We start from the raw sequence: 16,798 nt of genomic DNA on the forward strand, positions 1-16,798 counted from the left end.
TATATATATATATATATATATATATTCTCACAGAAATACAATCCAAAAAACAAGCAATACACTTGATAATGCTTAATAAAAAGATGAAGGTTCGTGTAAATAAGGTAGGGAAACTGTAGAAACATGGGTTCGTACGGTAACAAAGCAGAAAGGTAATGTGATCCAGCTCAGTGTACTTTGAGTCCTAACTATTGCCGGGACGTCAGCACTACAGAGGTGTTCTAACCTGTTTTTTCGAAGGATTCCTACAAAAAGGATGCAGGCGCCTCACTCATGCAAAGAGAGTTTAACTAGAGGCGAAGAAACGATTTGAAGAACGTTGGTAGTTCTTTCCTGTTTTCGAAGGGGTTAGGGCCATCTCTAAAACTGTGTAGTGGTTGGCCAATTATTTTTATTATTTCTCTTTGAATGCCATAAAAAATGACCCTGTGCCATTAGAACCCGGTATGGGTGTAGCAATAAGCTTAGTCTACATTTAATTCCTATCTAGGTGAGCTGCATTCATCAGAACTATTGTGACCTTATAGTAATTCTACATTACGTAAGGTCTGAACTCTACATTCCTGCTGTCTTTTTAGAAGGGAATGCCATTTTTAACCCACTGGCAGCTCCAGCAACTCACTACTCCAACTGTGGTTGTTTTCCAAGTTTGGTGATAATAAACACCTTGGATGGGTTATTCAAGATACATGTATTAAATACTGGAAGCAACACAGCAAAATTCCTACAATAGTTTTATACAAAAAGCATAACAACCTGATAAGAATATAATGCAAAACAGTCAAATATGGATTAAAAGAACTGAAAGATATGAATTCTTTAAATTTTAAAAACCATCAAGAAACTGCTAAGTGTCAATGTAAGTCTATGTGCATTACCAAAATCAGGCCCTAGAGGCCATCCTTGTGCAACAAAAAGAACTGTTCTGCTTCACCCAGGATGGAGAGTAGGGCCAGTTGCTGTGCCCACTGGTACAACCAAATAGCTCCAGATCTCTTAGGTTACTGAATATCTTCCTCCTGGTCACTCATAAAGCTACCAGACTTCTAGGGTAACCAGCAACCATCAACAGTGGGAGACAGGGTCAAACACGCAATCCATCTCAGTTGCTGAGCAAGCTGGTCCTTCTAAAATGCCTTGCTTTTTCCGTCCATGAGCCTAAAGGAGGCAAGTTGCGCTGATTGTTGAGAATCACTTCCAGTCCTTGGGTACAGGTGCAATCAGGCCCACCTTCAGTCCTTCCCTCAGGTAGACACGGGGAGCAGATCATTTATCTCTGTTCTTCTTCAAGTTCAGTTGTGTTCTGAGAAGCTTTCCTTTCTATGGTCACACGATAGAAATTGGTTTCAAGGCATAATATAATCCTTAAAAGGATGTTGCTTCACTTCAGATTGTATTGCTGCAAATCCAAATCTCTCCTGTAGTCAAAAGAGAAAGCCAGGTCGAGAGCAGGCAGCTTCAATGTACATATAATTAGCTAGTGTCATTATATTATCATGGGGTTTCCTATCGGAGCCTTGTGATGTACCTCTGCAGTTCCTGTTCAACCCCTTCCTGTCGCATTCCAAGATAGGTGGGGTAGACGACCAGTGATTAACTACTCTGTGCATTCCTCCCATAAACCCTTTTGGTAGGCACATGCCTATGTTCCTTCCCACAGAAAGGTATTTCATGCTTCTTCAAAGTCACTGGGGAAGAGACAGTGTGGCCAAATGGAATTATTTAATGCCTAGGCTCTCAGGTAGAGATAAACTTATTTTTCAAACCCACTCATGCTGTATATTTATGTAAAATCCATAGTCACCATTAAATTGGACTTTTGATAAATTACATTGGTGTGCCAATCATCTCTGTAATCTTTCATTGTTACCACTCAGCATTGCTTTCTTCAGTTAGGGGAATACTGTTTGATTGAAGGACGTGGGCGCTTCCAGTATCCAAAGACAAGGTCAAAGGCTTTGGAGTATACATATGATGCCTTGTAAATCCCCTCCTATTTCTGATAGATACATCTGCCGTGTGGATTCCTCACCTTGTGAATATCCCCCTTGCGTCAGCAATGTTTGGAATTTTTCTTCGTAGCACGCCGGCGTAGACGACGTCATAGGAGCACGGCATCGCGCGCGACTTCATCTGACGTCACCGACTCCTTATTAGACCCACGTCGGCGTGATGACGTCAGTTCCCTTTTTTCCGCGTCGTCAACGCTAACGGTTTCTGGGATCTTCTGCGACACATAGTATCTTCTTTCTATTTCGTGTTACTATTACTCTGTTGAGTGTTTCTTCTTCGTCGAGGATGTCGTCGAGGAAGACGGGGTTCAAACAGTGTGGGTCATGCGCTCGCATGATGTCGATCACCGATCCACATGGCGATTGTTTGTGGTGTCTTGGATCGGACCATGACGTTAAAAACTGTCGATCCTGCTTCAAAATGAACCCTAAGGCCTTACGAGAACGTGAGGCTAAACTTCTTCTAGCAAAGGTAAAAGGAAGAGAAGCTCGTAGATCATCGAGATCGACGTCCAGACGTTCGAAGTCGAGACAGAAGTCGCGATCAAAGTTGAGGTCGAGGTCGGCTTCGAGATCGAGGTCCAGAGCGAGGTCCAGAGAAAGATCGAGATCCAGATCCAAGTCGGCTTCGGGTCATGCTTCTGGTTCTTCGAAGAAGAAGCACAAGAGGAGAAAACATAGCTCGAGACATCACTCTGGTAAAGACTCTTCAGACTCGAAGAAAAAGTCTCGAAGACATCATAAGGACTTCGTATCTCCTTCTCCTTTACAGTCTCTTAAAGATTCCCCGACTCCGGAACAAGAACCTGATCCGGAATTACACCATTCTTCGGATCATGAAGGAGAAGAAGAAGTTCCTCAGACTCTGTCTCCGGTAGAAGTCCCTGTAAATCCGGAAGGCCAGGATGAACCGATGCCGGAGCAACCTCCTTCGGAACAACCAATTGGTTCATACCCTCCCTTTCCTGGTCCGGGACAGGACCCCTTGCATTTTCTTAATGCGATGTTTGGAGTCTATTCTAGAGCAATGTGCTCCACTGGTGCACAGGCTGGTCCCATGGGTCCATTGTCTTACAACTTGGGCATTCCTCAAGCTTACGCCCCGGCTCCTTTTATGCCGTTTATGCCGGCGTCTTATACACCTTGGCTCGGTACGGCTCCGCCGAGGTCGTCGACTCCGCCGGCTCTGGATCGACCTCGTGAATCTAATCGAGGTACCACGCCGGTTCGTGAATCTCATCCTCCAGCTGCCCCGGCTCCTCGCTCGACGCCGGATCCGACTCCGTCGGAGTCGTTACCGGATCCGTCGACTTCGATTCGTATGGAATGGTCGAGGCTTAGAGCTCAGCGCCTCTTGGAAGAAAAGGAGTATGAAGATCCTGAAGTGGAGGAAGGTGAACTTCTGGATCAAGGGGATTGTTTTGACGACCTTCATAGTGCCAGTGGCCTGGAACTTTCTCCTGAGTGGGGTTTGCCATCAGTTTCTGATGCACCATCAAAAGACGTGACACCTTACCATATTGTGATTAGAAAGGCTGCGGATCTACTTAATCTGACCTTGCCTACTGTTGAATACAAACCTAACATTCTCACAGAGGTTTTGCATTCACCCTCATCCATAATAGAGCCTACACTTCCATTCACTGAGGCTTTAACTGAACCAATAATGGAGGTTTGGAAGAGACCATTGACTGCTCCTGCGGTTTCCAGGTCTGTAGCAAGACGTTACAGAGTGGCACCTGGTGACCCCGAGTTTCTCTCTTCACATCCTTCTCCTGAAAGCTTGGTGGTACAGGCCGCTTGTTCCAATAGATCGGCAGGTTCATTTCCTCAAGTACCAGCAGACAAGGACTAAAAAAAATTGGACCAGTCTGCTAAAAAGATTTTCTCCTCAAGTAGCATGGCTCTAAAATCTACTAATGCTACTTGTCTACTAGGGAGATATGTACATGCTTTGATGGACTCTGTGAAGCAATTGTCATCTAAGCTTCCTGAGGATGATAGAAAAAACTTTAATGAAGTAGTCTCCGACACTCAAGCTGCAGCCCGCTTAGTTATTCAGAGTGGCATGGACACGGCGGACTCTGTTGCCAGAATTATGGGTTCTACTGTTGCCACCAGAAGGGCTGCATGGCTAAAATCTTCTGATTTTTCAGCAGACGTTCAATCCATTTTAATGGACTTGCCTTTTGATGGGACAGGCCTCTTTGGAAAGAAAGCGGATATGGCTTTGGAGAGATTCAAAGATAGCCGGGCTACAGCAAGATCTTTGGGTCTTCAGGCTAGAGGTTCTGCCACTCGGAAGTTTAGGGGATTTGGTAGATCCACTTTTCGTTCCTATAAGCAAGGCCAGCAGCAACAACAGCAGCAGAACCCTTTGTATAAATCATACAGAGGTAAACAAAGGGTACGTGCTCGTGGACGCCAAGCCTCCTCCTCCTCTACTTCCTCCAATAATACCCACCCCCCACCTACAACAGCAAAGCAGCCCTAGATCCACCATTCTGGATCATGCGGGTCCGGTAGGGGGTCGGCTTACTCATTTTCTACGGGATTGGGAATCGGTTACATCAGATCTTTGGGTTCTCAATCTTGTAGAAAATGGGTATGCTCTTCCTTTCCAGGAGTTCCCTCCCAATTACCCTCCTTGCCAAGGAGGTTACTGTTCGGAGGACCACCTGCTTCTCCTGCAGGAAGAAGTTCTGGCACTGTTTCGAAAAGGTGCGATAGAGGTGGTTCCAGAGCAGGAAAGGGGTCAGGGGTGCTACTCCCGGTATTTCCTGATCCCCAAGAAGGATGGCAGGTTACGTCCAATCCTGGACCTCAGGATTTTGAACCTCTATCTCAAGCAGGAGAGGTTCAAAATGCTCACACTTGCACAGGTTCTTCAAGCGCTGTTGGAAGAAGACTGGATGGTGTCGATTGACTTGCAGGATGCGTATTTTCACATCCCCATTCTGAAGTCGCACAGAAAGTATCTCCGTTTTACGGTGGGATCGCAGCACTACCAGTTTGCAGTTCTTTCTTTTGGACTTACTACTGCGCCTCGAGTTTTCACCAAGGTGATGGCAGTGGTGGCTGCGCATCTCAGAAGGTCGGGGATTCCTGTGTTCCCCTGTCTGGACGACTGGCTGATCAAAGCAGAGTCGCCAGAGAAGGTGCTCCATCATCTGCAAGAGACAACTCAGTTGTTGCACAGGTTGGGTTTTTCGAGAAACGTACCCAAGTCTCACCTGGTGCCCTCCCAGTGCAACCTGTTCATAGGTGCGGTACTGGACACTACTGTATGTCGTGCATTCCCTCCACCTCAAAGGATTCGCGACATACAGGAGATGATTCCTTTATTCTACAATGGAGCGGTTGTTCCTGAAGGTCCTTCGTTTGCTCGGTCTGATGGCTTCTTGCATTCTGTTGGTCAACCATGCACGCTGGCACATGAGGGCACTCCAGTGGTGCCTCCGCAGGCAGTGGTTTCAACACAACGGAGATCTCGGGGAGTCAGTGAGGATCTCCAGAGAAACTGCAGCGGATCTGTCTTGGTGGAGCATGGAAGTCAATCTGTCTCAGGGAAAGCCTTTCCATCTTCCTCCTTCTGTTGCCACAGTGATAACAGATGTGTCCACTCTCGGGTGGGGTGCTCATCTGGGGGATCTGGAGATCAAAGGTCTTTGGTCACCGGAGGAGAGGTTGTTTCATATCAACCTTCTAGAGTTGCGGGCGATACGTCTGGCGCTCAAGGCCTTCCTCCCTTCCCTTCGCGGTCAGTCGGTTCAGGTCCTGACGGACAACACGACCGCGATGTGGTACATCAACAAGCAGGGAGGAGTAGGGTCGCAGTGTCTCTGCAGAGAGGCTCTGCGTCTCTGGTCCTGGGTTCAGGATCATCAGATTTGTCTGATGGCAAATCATCTGGCCGGAGTTCAGAACGTTCGTGCAGACGTTCTCAGTCGGCAGTTCTCTGCCGACCATGAGTGGAGGCTCCACCCGGAGGTTGTTCACGACATCTTTCAGATGTGGGGGACTCCTCGGGTGGACCTGTTTGCCACTCGCGAGAATGCTCACTGCCTGTCATTCTGCAGTCTCCAGTATCCAATGCAAGGAGCTCTGGGGCATGCGTTTGAGTTGATTTGGGAAAATCAGCTCCTTTACGCGTTTCCCCCCATACCCTTGATTGCTCGGGTTCTGAGGAAGATTCGCCAAGACCGGGCCCAAGTCATATTGGTCACCCCGGATTGGCCAAGAAGGGTGTGGTACACGGACCTTCTCCACCTCTCCTCTCACCCGCCGCTCCGTCTCCCTTTCAGGGCAGACCTCCTCTCTCAGATGGAGGGGCAAGTTCTACACCCCCACCTCCGGACATTACACCTTCATGCCTGGAGATTGAACGGGGCAACTTGAATTCCTTTTCTCTCCCTCACGATGTGGTGGATGTCATTCTCTCTGCCAGGCGTGACTCCACTAAGTCCATCTATTCGTATAGGTGGTCTAAATTTGTCTCTTGGTGTAGGGAGAGGGATTTTGAAGGCTCATTTGTCTGACATTTTGCAGTTTGCTCTTTCTCTGGCGCAGCAGGGTTTTGCTGTTGCCACGGTCAAGGGGTATCTTTCAGCCTTATCGGCATTTCTCTGTTTGCCGGATCAGCCCTCTCTTTTTAAGTCTCCAGAGGTTTTAAGATTTTTGAAGGGTCTCACTAATAAGTTCCCTCCTTCTCCGTTTGTTGTTCCTCATTGGGATTTGAATCTTGTGTTAACCTTTTTGATGGGTTCTCCCTTCGAACCCTTGCACAAGTGTCCATTGAGGCTTCTTTCTTTTAAAACGGTCTTTTTGGTTGCGATTACCTCGGCAAGGAGGGTAAGTGAGCTTCAGGCTCTTAGTTCCAAGCCCCCATTCTTGACCATTCATGCTGAAAGAATGGTTCTCAGGACCAGGGCTGCTTTTCTTCCTAAGGTGGTGACTCCCTTCCACCTAGGTCAATCCATTACCCTTCCTACCTTCTATCCTCCCCCACACCCTTCCAAGGAAGAGGAGAGGCTTCGTCGCTTGGACCCTAAGGGCCAGATGTAGGAGCCAAAATACCGGTCGGTAACGGCCGATTTCGGCCGTTACCGACCGGTATTTAAGATTTGGCATGTAGGGGGCATATTTTACCGATTCAGTAAATTTACCGAATCGGTAAATTTACCGAATTGGTAAAATACCGAATCGGTATTTTTACCGATTCGGAATCTTCCATATGTAGGTGGGACTCTTCAGAGTCCCAAAGCCATTACAGATTCGGTATTTTACCACCCAATCCAATTGGGTGGTAAAATACCGAATCCAGGTGTGCATGCACATGTGTGCATGCACACCTGTGCCATATTATTTATTATTTATTTAAAATCTTATATAGCGCGCAGCTACCCTTGGGCATCCCGGCGCTTTCCAGACAACATCCGATGGTAATGGGGACAAAGTTGACGCATTATACAGGAAACAGAAAGGTTTTAAGACCTTTACGGAAACGCAGTGTGCAGGGCTCAGCACGTAGTTTTAGAGGAAGCGAGTTCCAGAGCTTTGCCGTATTAAATGAGAATCTTCTCCCGCCCGTACGGGCCTTTTTAACTCTAGGAACTAGTAAAAGATGTTTCCCTTCTGATCGCAGCGTTCTGCTTGCTTTGTATGGGGTAACTAGGTTTTTTAAAATGAGGGGGCCTTTACCTGCGAGGATTTTATGGGCAGTACAAAGTGCCTTAAAGGTCACTCTCTCCCGCACAGGGAGCCAATGCAGCGCCTTCAATGCCGGTTTCGCTGATTGCGTCCTTGGAATGTCCATAAGCAGCCTTGCCGCTGCATTTTGGACCTGTTGAAGAGTCTTGAAGGTCGATTCAGGGGCGCCCAAAAAAATGGCGTTGCTATAATCGAGTCTAGATGTTATAAGACCCTGAATCAGCAGCTTCCTCGATGTTGACGGTAGGAGAGGAAAGATTTTACGTGCCGACCTAAGCAGGGCATAACACACTCCTGCTGTTTTCTTAGCTTGAGTGCGAAATGACAAGTCTGGTTCTAGCCAGACTCCAAGGCTCTTGATCGCTTCTTTGGGGGCTGGGGGATCACCCATACATCCCGGCCAGCTGAGCGACGGGAGAAGGGTGGTTTTACTTCCCAGCAGCAGTATTTCCGTCTTTGAGCCGTTTAACTTGAGGGAGGATTCTCCCATCCAGGTGTGAACATCTGCCAAGCAGAAGTTCAAGGTGTCCGGATTGTCGGCCAGGTGGGATAAGGAAACCACTAGCTGCGTGTCGTCAGCGTAGCTCACGATTTTGATGTCATATGGGGATACTACGTCCTCCAGGGGGGCCATATAAACATTAAATAAAGTAGGGCTCAGCGAAGAGCCCTGTGGCACTCCACACTGGAGGGGAATAGATTTGGACCTCTCAGAGCCATCCCAAACCTGGTAAGTTCGATTCGAGAGAAAATATCTCAGCCACTGCAGGGCCACCCCAGACACCCCTACCTCAGCCAGCCGTCGAATCAACACCTGATGGCTCACGGTGTCAAACGCCGCGCTGAGGTCCAGGAGGATCACTGCCACTGACCCTCCTGAGTCCAGAATACGTCTCGCTTCATCAACGACCGCCAAGAGGGCCGTGTCTGTGCCCTGACCTGGGCGGAATCCAGTTTGTGATGGCCGAAGGAGTCCATTCGACTCCAAAAAGGCTGACAGCTGCTTGTTGACTAACCGCTCAGCAATTTTGCAGAGGCCCGGCAGCAACGAAATGGGCCTAAAGTTCGACAGGTCAGTGGGGTCCAAATTGTTTTTTTTTAAAAGAGCCTTAACAACAGCCATTTTCCAAGTGGGTGGCACCACACCCTGGATAAAAGAGGCATTCATTAGGTCTGTCACGGGAGCTGCAATGGACGCGGTTACCTGTTTGAGGAACTTCATGGGGACTGGGTCCATGGGGGAGCCACTTTTAATCGACGATAGGGTTTTGGTGACATCGCTCACTGATACTGGGCCAAAGGTGTCGATATCCAAAGCGGTCTTTCTGGCCTGAGTTCCCACGACCTGCTTGCCCTTGTCCTGAGATAGACCAGGCTGGTGCAGGGAGTTTAAGATCTTCTCAATTTTTGTGTGGAAGAACTCAGCTAGTTCCGTGCTTTTTTGTTTGTCATGCGTAACAGCCGGCTCCGGAACTTTAAGCAGTTCTTTAACCACTTTAAAGCTCTCCCTAGAAGAACTAGAGGCAGATTTGATGCGGTCTTCGAAGAATAGGGCTTTCGCGCGTCGCAAGGCGGACTTGTAGCCCCTCATTGCCGCACGGTATTCTTCTTTCCTGGAGACTTCCCAGTTCTTCCTCCATAGCCTCTCCATCCTTTTACATCCCTTCCTAAGGGTGCGAAGATCTAGGGAGTACCACGGAGCTGAGCCAACTCGTTTCTCCCTCTTTTGAACTCTCTTTTTAGGAATCAGAGCGTCCAAAGAAGCGGATAGCCAGTTGTTGATGTTAGCATCGGCCTTAACTGGGTCCGACTCAGGAAGAGGGGGCGTGTCTTCCAGTTTCGCGGTCCAGTTATCAACCGATAATCTGGACCAGGCTCTATCCACTAGGAAGGCCTGTTTGGTACTTGTAGGTGGTAGGTCAGTTTGCCAAAGTGCTGATACCAAAAAATGGTCTGACCATGGAAGGGGAAGGGCCGGCCTAGCTGTAAAGCGGGGAATGTTCGAAAACATCGGGTCGAGCAGGTGTCCCTTTTCGTGAGTGGGCCCGAAGTTAATTAGGTCCAACTCACACTCTTTTAAATCGCTCTGGAGGTCCAGAGCCGTTTGGTCAGTGGGCTCGTTGAAGTGAAAATTGAGATCACCCAACACCATGAAATTGGCTGTGGATGCGGCCAGGACCGTCACTGATTCTACAAGGGAACTCACGAAATTACCCAGTGCGCCTGGGGGCCGGTAGATCAACAAACCTGATATTGACACTGTCGGGGATATCCTGAGAGCGAAATGGCAGCTCTCACAGTCCGAGAGTTGGCCATGCTGTGCCCTGCAAACAAACAGGCTCCTATATATAATAGCAAGGCCGCCCACTCGCCCCTCTGGTCTATCCACCTGACAGATAAGGTAGCCCGGCGGAAGAGCTTCCACAATGTCCGCATCGGAACTAGGAGTTAACCAAGTTTCCGTTAAAAACAAGAGATCTAGAGCAGAGTCCTGGATAAGTAGATTGACTTCTGTCGAATGACGTGGGAGGGATCTACAATTAAGTAGACCTACCACTAGGTCGTTTTTCCCTTTAATAGCGGAGTGATTCCTCTCTGGCCCCCCAGCTGAAGGGGGAGATGAGCATTGCATAGAAGGATCATCGCTATGAGACAATGAGTGCCGAAGAGCCATGAGTTCGTCGCGCTCATAAGCGCGCCTCATGGGAATAGGTTTCGACAGCGTATCAGGCCCTAAGCCCGTCTGGGCCCGGGCGGGCACAGACGGGCTGGACTCTGGCGTGACTCCGGCGCTGCGACGGCGCTTCCGCTGCGCGTCACCGCTGCGCGTCTTCATGGAAGCTTTAAGTAGGGGCCTCGCCTCCTGTGTCTCCAACTAGAGCGCTCGCGGAAGTGGCGCCTGTACAGAGTCCCTAAACTACCCCCAAAATGGCGGCGATGCAAATTACCAGACTAAAGACCCGCGAAAAGCGCGGTGAGGGGCCCAGATTAAAATGCAAGTAAGTGCTACTCTCAAAATTATTGTCTAAACAAGGATACAACAATTAAATAATTAAAACAATATTTTGAAAAAACGGGCACTCGGTTAAAAAACGCGCTGCTAATTCCACGCGCTGTGCTGGCCTGATGGGAAAGCTCCTACGCTCGAAAATGCAGGTGATTAGTGCTGTCCGCTGCCAAATAGGTAGGACGATGTCAAGGAGTGAGCTGCCTGCTCCACTCACCTTAAGTAGGGGCCTCGCCTCCTGTGTCTCCAACTAGAGCGCTCGCGGAAGTGGCGCCTGTACAGAGTCCCTAAACTACCCCCAAAATGGCGGCGATGCAAATTACCAGACTAAAGACCCGCGAAAAGCGCGGTGAGGGGCCCAGATTAAAATGCAAGTAAGTGCTACTCTCAAAATTATTGTCTAAACAAGGATACAACAATTAAATAATTAAAACAATATTTTGAAAAAACGGGCACTCGGTTAAAAAACGCGCTGCTAATTCCACGCGCTGTGCTGGCCTGATGGGAAAGCTCCTACGCTCGAAAATGCAGGTGATTAGTGCTGTCCGCTGCCAAATAGGTAGGACGATGTCAAGGAGTGAGCTGCCTGCTCCACTCACCTTAAGTAGGGGCCTCGCCTCCTGTGTCTCCAACTAGAGCGCTCGCGGAAGTGGCGCCTGTACAGAGTCCCTAAACTACCCCCAAAATGGCGGCGATGCAAATTACCAGACTAAAGACCCGCGAAAAGCGCGGTGAGGGGCCCAGATTAAAATGCAAGTAAGTGCTACTCTCAAAATTATTGTCTAAACAAGGATACAACAATTAAATAATTAAAACAATATTTTGAAAAAACGGGCACTCGGTTAAAAAACGCGCTGCTAATTCCACGCGCTGTGCTGGCCTGATGGGAAAGCTCCTACGCTCGAAAATGCAGGTGATTAGTGCTGTCCGCTGCCAAATAGGTAGGACGATGTCAAGGAGTGAGCTGCCTGCTCCACTCACCTTAAGTAGGGGCCTCGCCTCCTGTGTCTCCAACTAGAGCGCTCGCGGAAGTGGCGCCTGTACAGAGTCCCTAAACTACCCCCAAAATGGCGGCGATGCAAATTACCAGACTAAAGACCCGCGAAAAGCGCGGTGAGGGGCCCAGATTAAAATGCAAGTAAGTGCTACTCTCAAAATTATTGTCTAAACAAGGATACAACAATTAAATAATTAAAACAATATTTTGAAAAAACGGGCACTCGGTTAAAAAACGCGCTGCTAATTCCACGCGCTGTGCTGGCCTGATGGGAAAGCTCCTACGCTCGAAAATGCAGGTGATTAGTGCTGTCCGCTGCCAAATAGGTAGGACGATGTCAAGGAGGCCCTTAGGGCATGTCTGTCTGCCACATGGCACACATGACTTTATTGGGGGTGCTAGAGGGTGTCAAAGTGACACCCCCTGCACCCTTGCAAAAATCGGTATTTACCGATTCGGTAATTACCGAATTGGTATTTCCCATTGATTCCTATGGGCTTCAAAGCCCATAGGAATCAATGGGAAATACTGATTCTGTAATTACAGAATCGGTAAATACCGATTTTTACAGAATCGGTATTTCAAATACCGATTTTACCTACATCTCCCACCTTCTATTTTACCGATTCATAAATACCGAATCGGTAAAATGCGGCATTTATGAGTCGGTAAAATAGAATTACCTACATCTGGCCCTAAGAGAGCAGTTAGTTTCTATCTTGATAGGACTAAAGACTATCGTATTGACGATCAGCTCTTCGTGGGTTTTGCTGGCTGCAAGAAGGGCAGAGCGGTGCACAAGCGCACACTTTCCAGGTGGATAATCCTGTGCATCAAGATTTGCTACTCCCTGGCGGGTAAGGACCCTCCTGAGGGTATTAGAGCACATTCAACTAGAGCAAAGTCTGCAACTTCTGCTTTGCCTAGAGGTGTTCCTGTTGAGGACATTTGCAGAGCAGCGACTTGGGCCTCCCTCCACACTTTCGCGAAGCACTACTGCTTGGATACCGATACCGATACTTTGCGCGCTCTGTCCTCCAAGATTTCCTGGTATAGCAGAGTGGACACCCTCCTCCGGGAGTGGGGACTGCTGTGGGACTCTATTCACAAGGTGAGGAATCCACACGGCAGATGTATCTATCAGAAGAACAAGTTACTTACCTTCGGTAACGCTATTTCTGGTAGATACAGTATCTGCCTGTGGATTCCTGACATGCCCACCCGCCTCCCCGTTGTCCGCTCTGCTATACCTGGTTTTATGTATTTATATTTTCTGGTTTTTGATGCTTTTGCTACGCACTTTGTGTGCAGTTTTGATTTGTGTACACTGTATATATGTATTTTTACTGTCGTTGGTCCGTCCGGGTGCCTCGAAGGCCCGGAAAAAAGGGCGAAACTGACGTCATCACGCCGACGTGGGTCTAATAAGGAGTCGGTCACGTCAGACGGAGTCACGCGCGATGCCGTGCTCCTATGACGTCGTCCATGCCGGCATGCTACGAAGAAAAATTCCGAACGTTGCTGACGCAAGGGGGATATTCACAAGGTGAGGAATCCACAGGCAGATACAGACCAGGGCCCTGAGCTGCAGGGGGCCCCCTCAACACAGTACTCTGGTCTGAGAGCTCTTGATTGAGTCTGGAGGGGGAGGCTCCATGTGCCTTGCAGGGCCCCCGGAAGTTTTGTTACACCACTGGGCTTAGTTAACCATCCTTTGGGATGGTTGTTCATCAACTTATGCTGTTTAGATGAATCTCTGATCTACTTAAATCTAGACTGGCAGTGTATGTGCAACCCTTCCTTGATATGTTCCACCTGAATTATCTCCATGATCAGTCTGGGATGCTTAACCAACTCTACTATGTGTTAAATGTCTTGGCTTGGACAATGCGTGCCATGAAATGGATCTGCTTAGTTGTGTAATGATGCTGTGGTTGATAATGTTGTCTTGCATCCTGAAGCAGCAGATGCATGTGCTCTCGGTATTTCACTCTGTGATGCACATGATGGGAGTGACATGGTGTATAGATCTGATTGTCTGTTTTTATTCTTTCCTAGGTTCGGGATGACTGAATGCTTTGTCTGCAAATCCCACATTCATCTCCCCAAATCTGCAGTTCCCGCTCTGCTATGTCACTACTGTGCTATTTTCTCCTGGTGCGCTGTAATAAAGGTGTGAGTTATCTATTCCTATGCACAACTCACATTTGTGCCTTCCATCTGATTGAGTATTTCACCTCACTCCATGTCCTCTCTTACTCATCCCTGCCATAGCATTCTGCTTCTCCTGCCCCATTGTCCAAGCACTCCACGTTCTGCCTCTTCACCCATCTCTGTGGTATAGCACTTTATGCCCTGCCTCCTCTTCCACATTCTATTTATAACACTCCATGCTCTGCTTCCTTGCCACTCCACTGTCTTAGCACATCACACAGTTCCACTACTCCTTTCTCCTCCGTGTATCACTTTATTCATGGCTTTCTCTCTTTTCTCATTGTGTTTGCAATCCATGATCTAACTCCTCTACTACCTCATTTTCATAGCACTTCATTGTCAGCCCCATACCCATCTCCCTGTCCCAGCGCTCCATGCTCTACTTCCTCAATCAACTCATTGGAATAACAACCCACACTCTGCCTCCTCTCCCACCTCTCCCACACTGTATGTTCTGCCTCTTTTTCGACCTCCATGATCTGTTTCCTCTCCCACCTCATTGATGTATCACTTCATTCCAGGCTGCTTTCGCTGCTGCCTCATTATCTTAGTAATCAATGATCTGCCTCTCCTAAGACCTCTTTTTCATAGCACCCTGTGCTCTGCAACTTCTCACATCATTGTAGATGGACTCTATGATAACTTCCACTCTCGGGTGATTGTCAAAGCCCTCCTAGCTCCCTCCTCGGGTCATTTTCAAAGCACTCTTTCCTCCCGCCTCCTTCATAGGCTAAAGCAACCTACCATCTAGGCTTAAGGAAACACTGTCCAATACAAAATTATTGCAACATGTTCAATAATTCCTTGCAGAGAAGACCTTTTAGAGACAGGTAGACCATTGGTATCCTGAACCAGTAATTAGTCTATGGGAGCTGCTGGCAAGGGGAAGGATCAACAACTCAAATAGCAATACAGTAAGCATTGAGACTGTAAGGTCCAAACACGTTTCATAAAAGGGAACTAAATTGGCTTAGTGCCAAAAAGATTTAAAAGAAAATTGACAAACAGGAAAAATGTTTTTTATCATGTCAACGCAAGATGATTATATTATGTCAACACAACACAAGTGTTGTCGTTTGATGAACTGTTAATAAAGAAAATAACTATGCTCTGAAGTAGGAGATGGTCACAAGTTAAATCGACATGTAAATGATTATGCATGCTGTTCGATTGGGCTGTGAGGCACGGCCCAGTCAACAAAGTTACTTTATATCTGATGAACTTCATGAACCATGCAGAGGAACCTTACAGTTGGTGGTATAAAAATGTCTTACTGTCAATATTTTGAATGTAGGCATGATTCTTGAGAACTAAGCCAACGCCATTGTTCAATAATATAACTCAACTTCTGATGGATACATCTGGCAGTGGATTCCTCACCGTGTGAATATCCCCTTGCGTCAGCAACATTCGGAAATTCTTTTCGTAGCTTCGTGCCGACGTGGGCGACGTCACAGAAGCACGGTATCGCGCGCGGCTCCGCTGACGTCACCGACTCCATAATAGGCCCCGTCGGCGTGATGACATCAGTTCCCTTTTTTCCGCGTCGTCGACGCTAACGGTTTTTGAGGGATCCTCTGTAGCTGTTTAGTAACTTTGTTACTGTTCGTTTTCTATTAGTGTCTTCCTCTTTCTTTGACTCCTGTCGAGATGTCCACGAAGAAGACCGGGTTTAAGCTGTGCGGAGAATGTGGGAAGATGATGTTGATCACGGACCCGAATGAGGATTGCATTTGATGCCTGAGGTCGGACCATGATGTTCAAGGCTGCTCTTCCTGCAAGAAGATGAACCCTAAGGCCTTTCATGAAAGAGAGGCGAAGCTTCTGATTGCCAAGTTGAAAGGTAAAAAAGAGAAGAAGACTTCGAGGTCGCGTTCGAGGTGGCCGAGGTCGAGGTCTCGCACGGCGTCGCCTTCGAGGTCATCGTCGGGGCATGCGTCTAGATCAGCAAAAAAGAAGCACAAGAAGAGAAGGTACGGATCTCGACATCACTCTGGGAAAGATTCGGAGTTGAGACCGAAAATGCCAGGTAGGAGACGTCGTAAAGAGATATCTCCTTCTCCAGTTGTGGATCCGGTAGGTGAGGTTTCGCCGGAGCATTCACCGGCTCCGGTGTCGAATCCCTCTCCGGCGCCATCTCGATCTCCTGTTCGAGATGAAGAAGAGGCTCCCTTGCCTGAGGCTTCGATGACTCCAGCTCACCAACCTGAAGAAGAGGAGACGAATCTGGTACCTCCTCGAGGGCAGCCTGTGGGTCCATACCCTCCTTTTCCGGGCCCAGGACAAGACCCTACACAGTTTTTAAACACGATGTATGGTGTCTATTCGAGAGCTATGTACCCCTCTGGAGCACCGGCAGGTCCCATGGGTCCTTTGGCATACAACCTGGGAGTCCCCCAGTCTTATGCTCCAGCTCTGTTTATGCCATTTATGCCGGCGCTGACTACGCCTTGGCATTTCTCGACGCCGCCGAGGCCTTCGACGCTGTTACCTTTGTCACCGGCCCCGACTCAACCTCGAGAGCATCGCCCTGTGCCTCCGGATCTGATCACGACGCAGGCTCTGGCTCCGTCGGAGTCGATCGCGGATCCGTCGACGCCGTTCTTGAAGGAGAGGTCGAGACGTGATGCTCAGTGTCTTCTCGAAGAACGAAGGTACAGAGAAGCTGAAGTCGAAGAAGGTGAGCTGCAGAAGGATGATTACTTTGATGACCTGAGGGAGGCTAGCGGATTGGAACTATCTCCAGACTGGGAGATAACCTTTGTCTCGGATGCCCCTTCAAAGGACGTTGCACCAAACCATGTGGTCATCAGAAAGGCAGCAGAACTTTTACATTTAACTCTGCCTACTGCTGAGTTC

The 16,798-nt window shown here is 48.3% G+C and overlaps 1 protein-coding gene across 2 annotated transcripts in view; it reads left to right on the plus strand.

The window, feature by feature from the left end:
* The window catches only part of LOC144791336 (telomerase protein component 1-like), a 78,794-nt gene extending 63,636 nt beyond the window's left edge, over positions 1 to 15,158 (plus strand). For both annotated transcript variants that reach the window (XM_078666009.1, XM_078666010.1), the window contains one exon: positions 13,784 to 15,158. In XM_078666009.1, the coding sequence (XP_078522135.1) occupies positions 13,784 to 13,904 (121 nt within the window). In that variant the 3' untranslated portion in view covers positions 13,905 to 15,158. The remainder of the gene's footprint in view (positions 1 to 13,783) is intronic.
* Positions 15,159 to 16,798: the final 1,640 nt, after the last annotated feature.

Source organism: Lissotriton helveticus, chromosome 11, assembly GCF_964261635.1.
Source record: "Lissotriton helveticus chromosome 11, aLisHel1.1, whole genome shotgun sequence".
Classification (NCBI taxonomy): domain Eukaryota; kingdom Metazoa; phylum Chordata; class Amphibia; order Caudata; family Salamandridae; genus Lissotriton; species Lissotriton helveticus.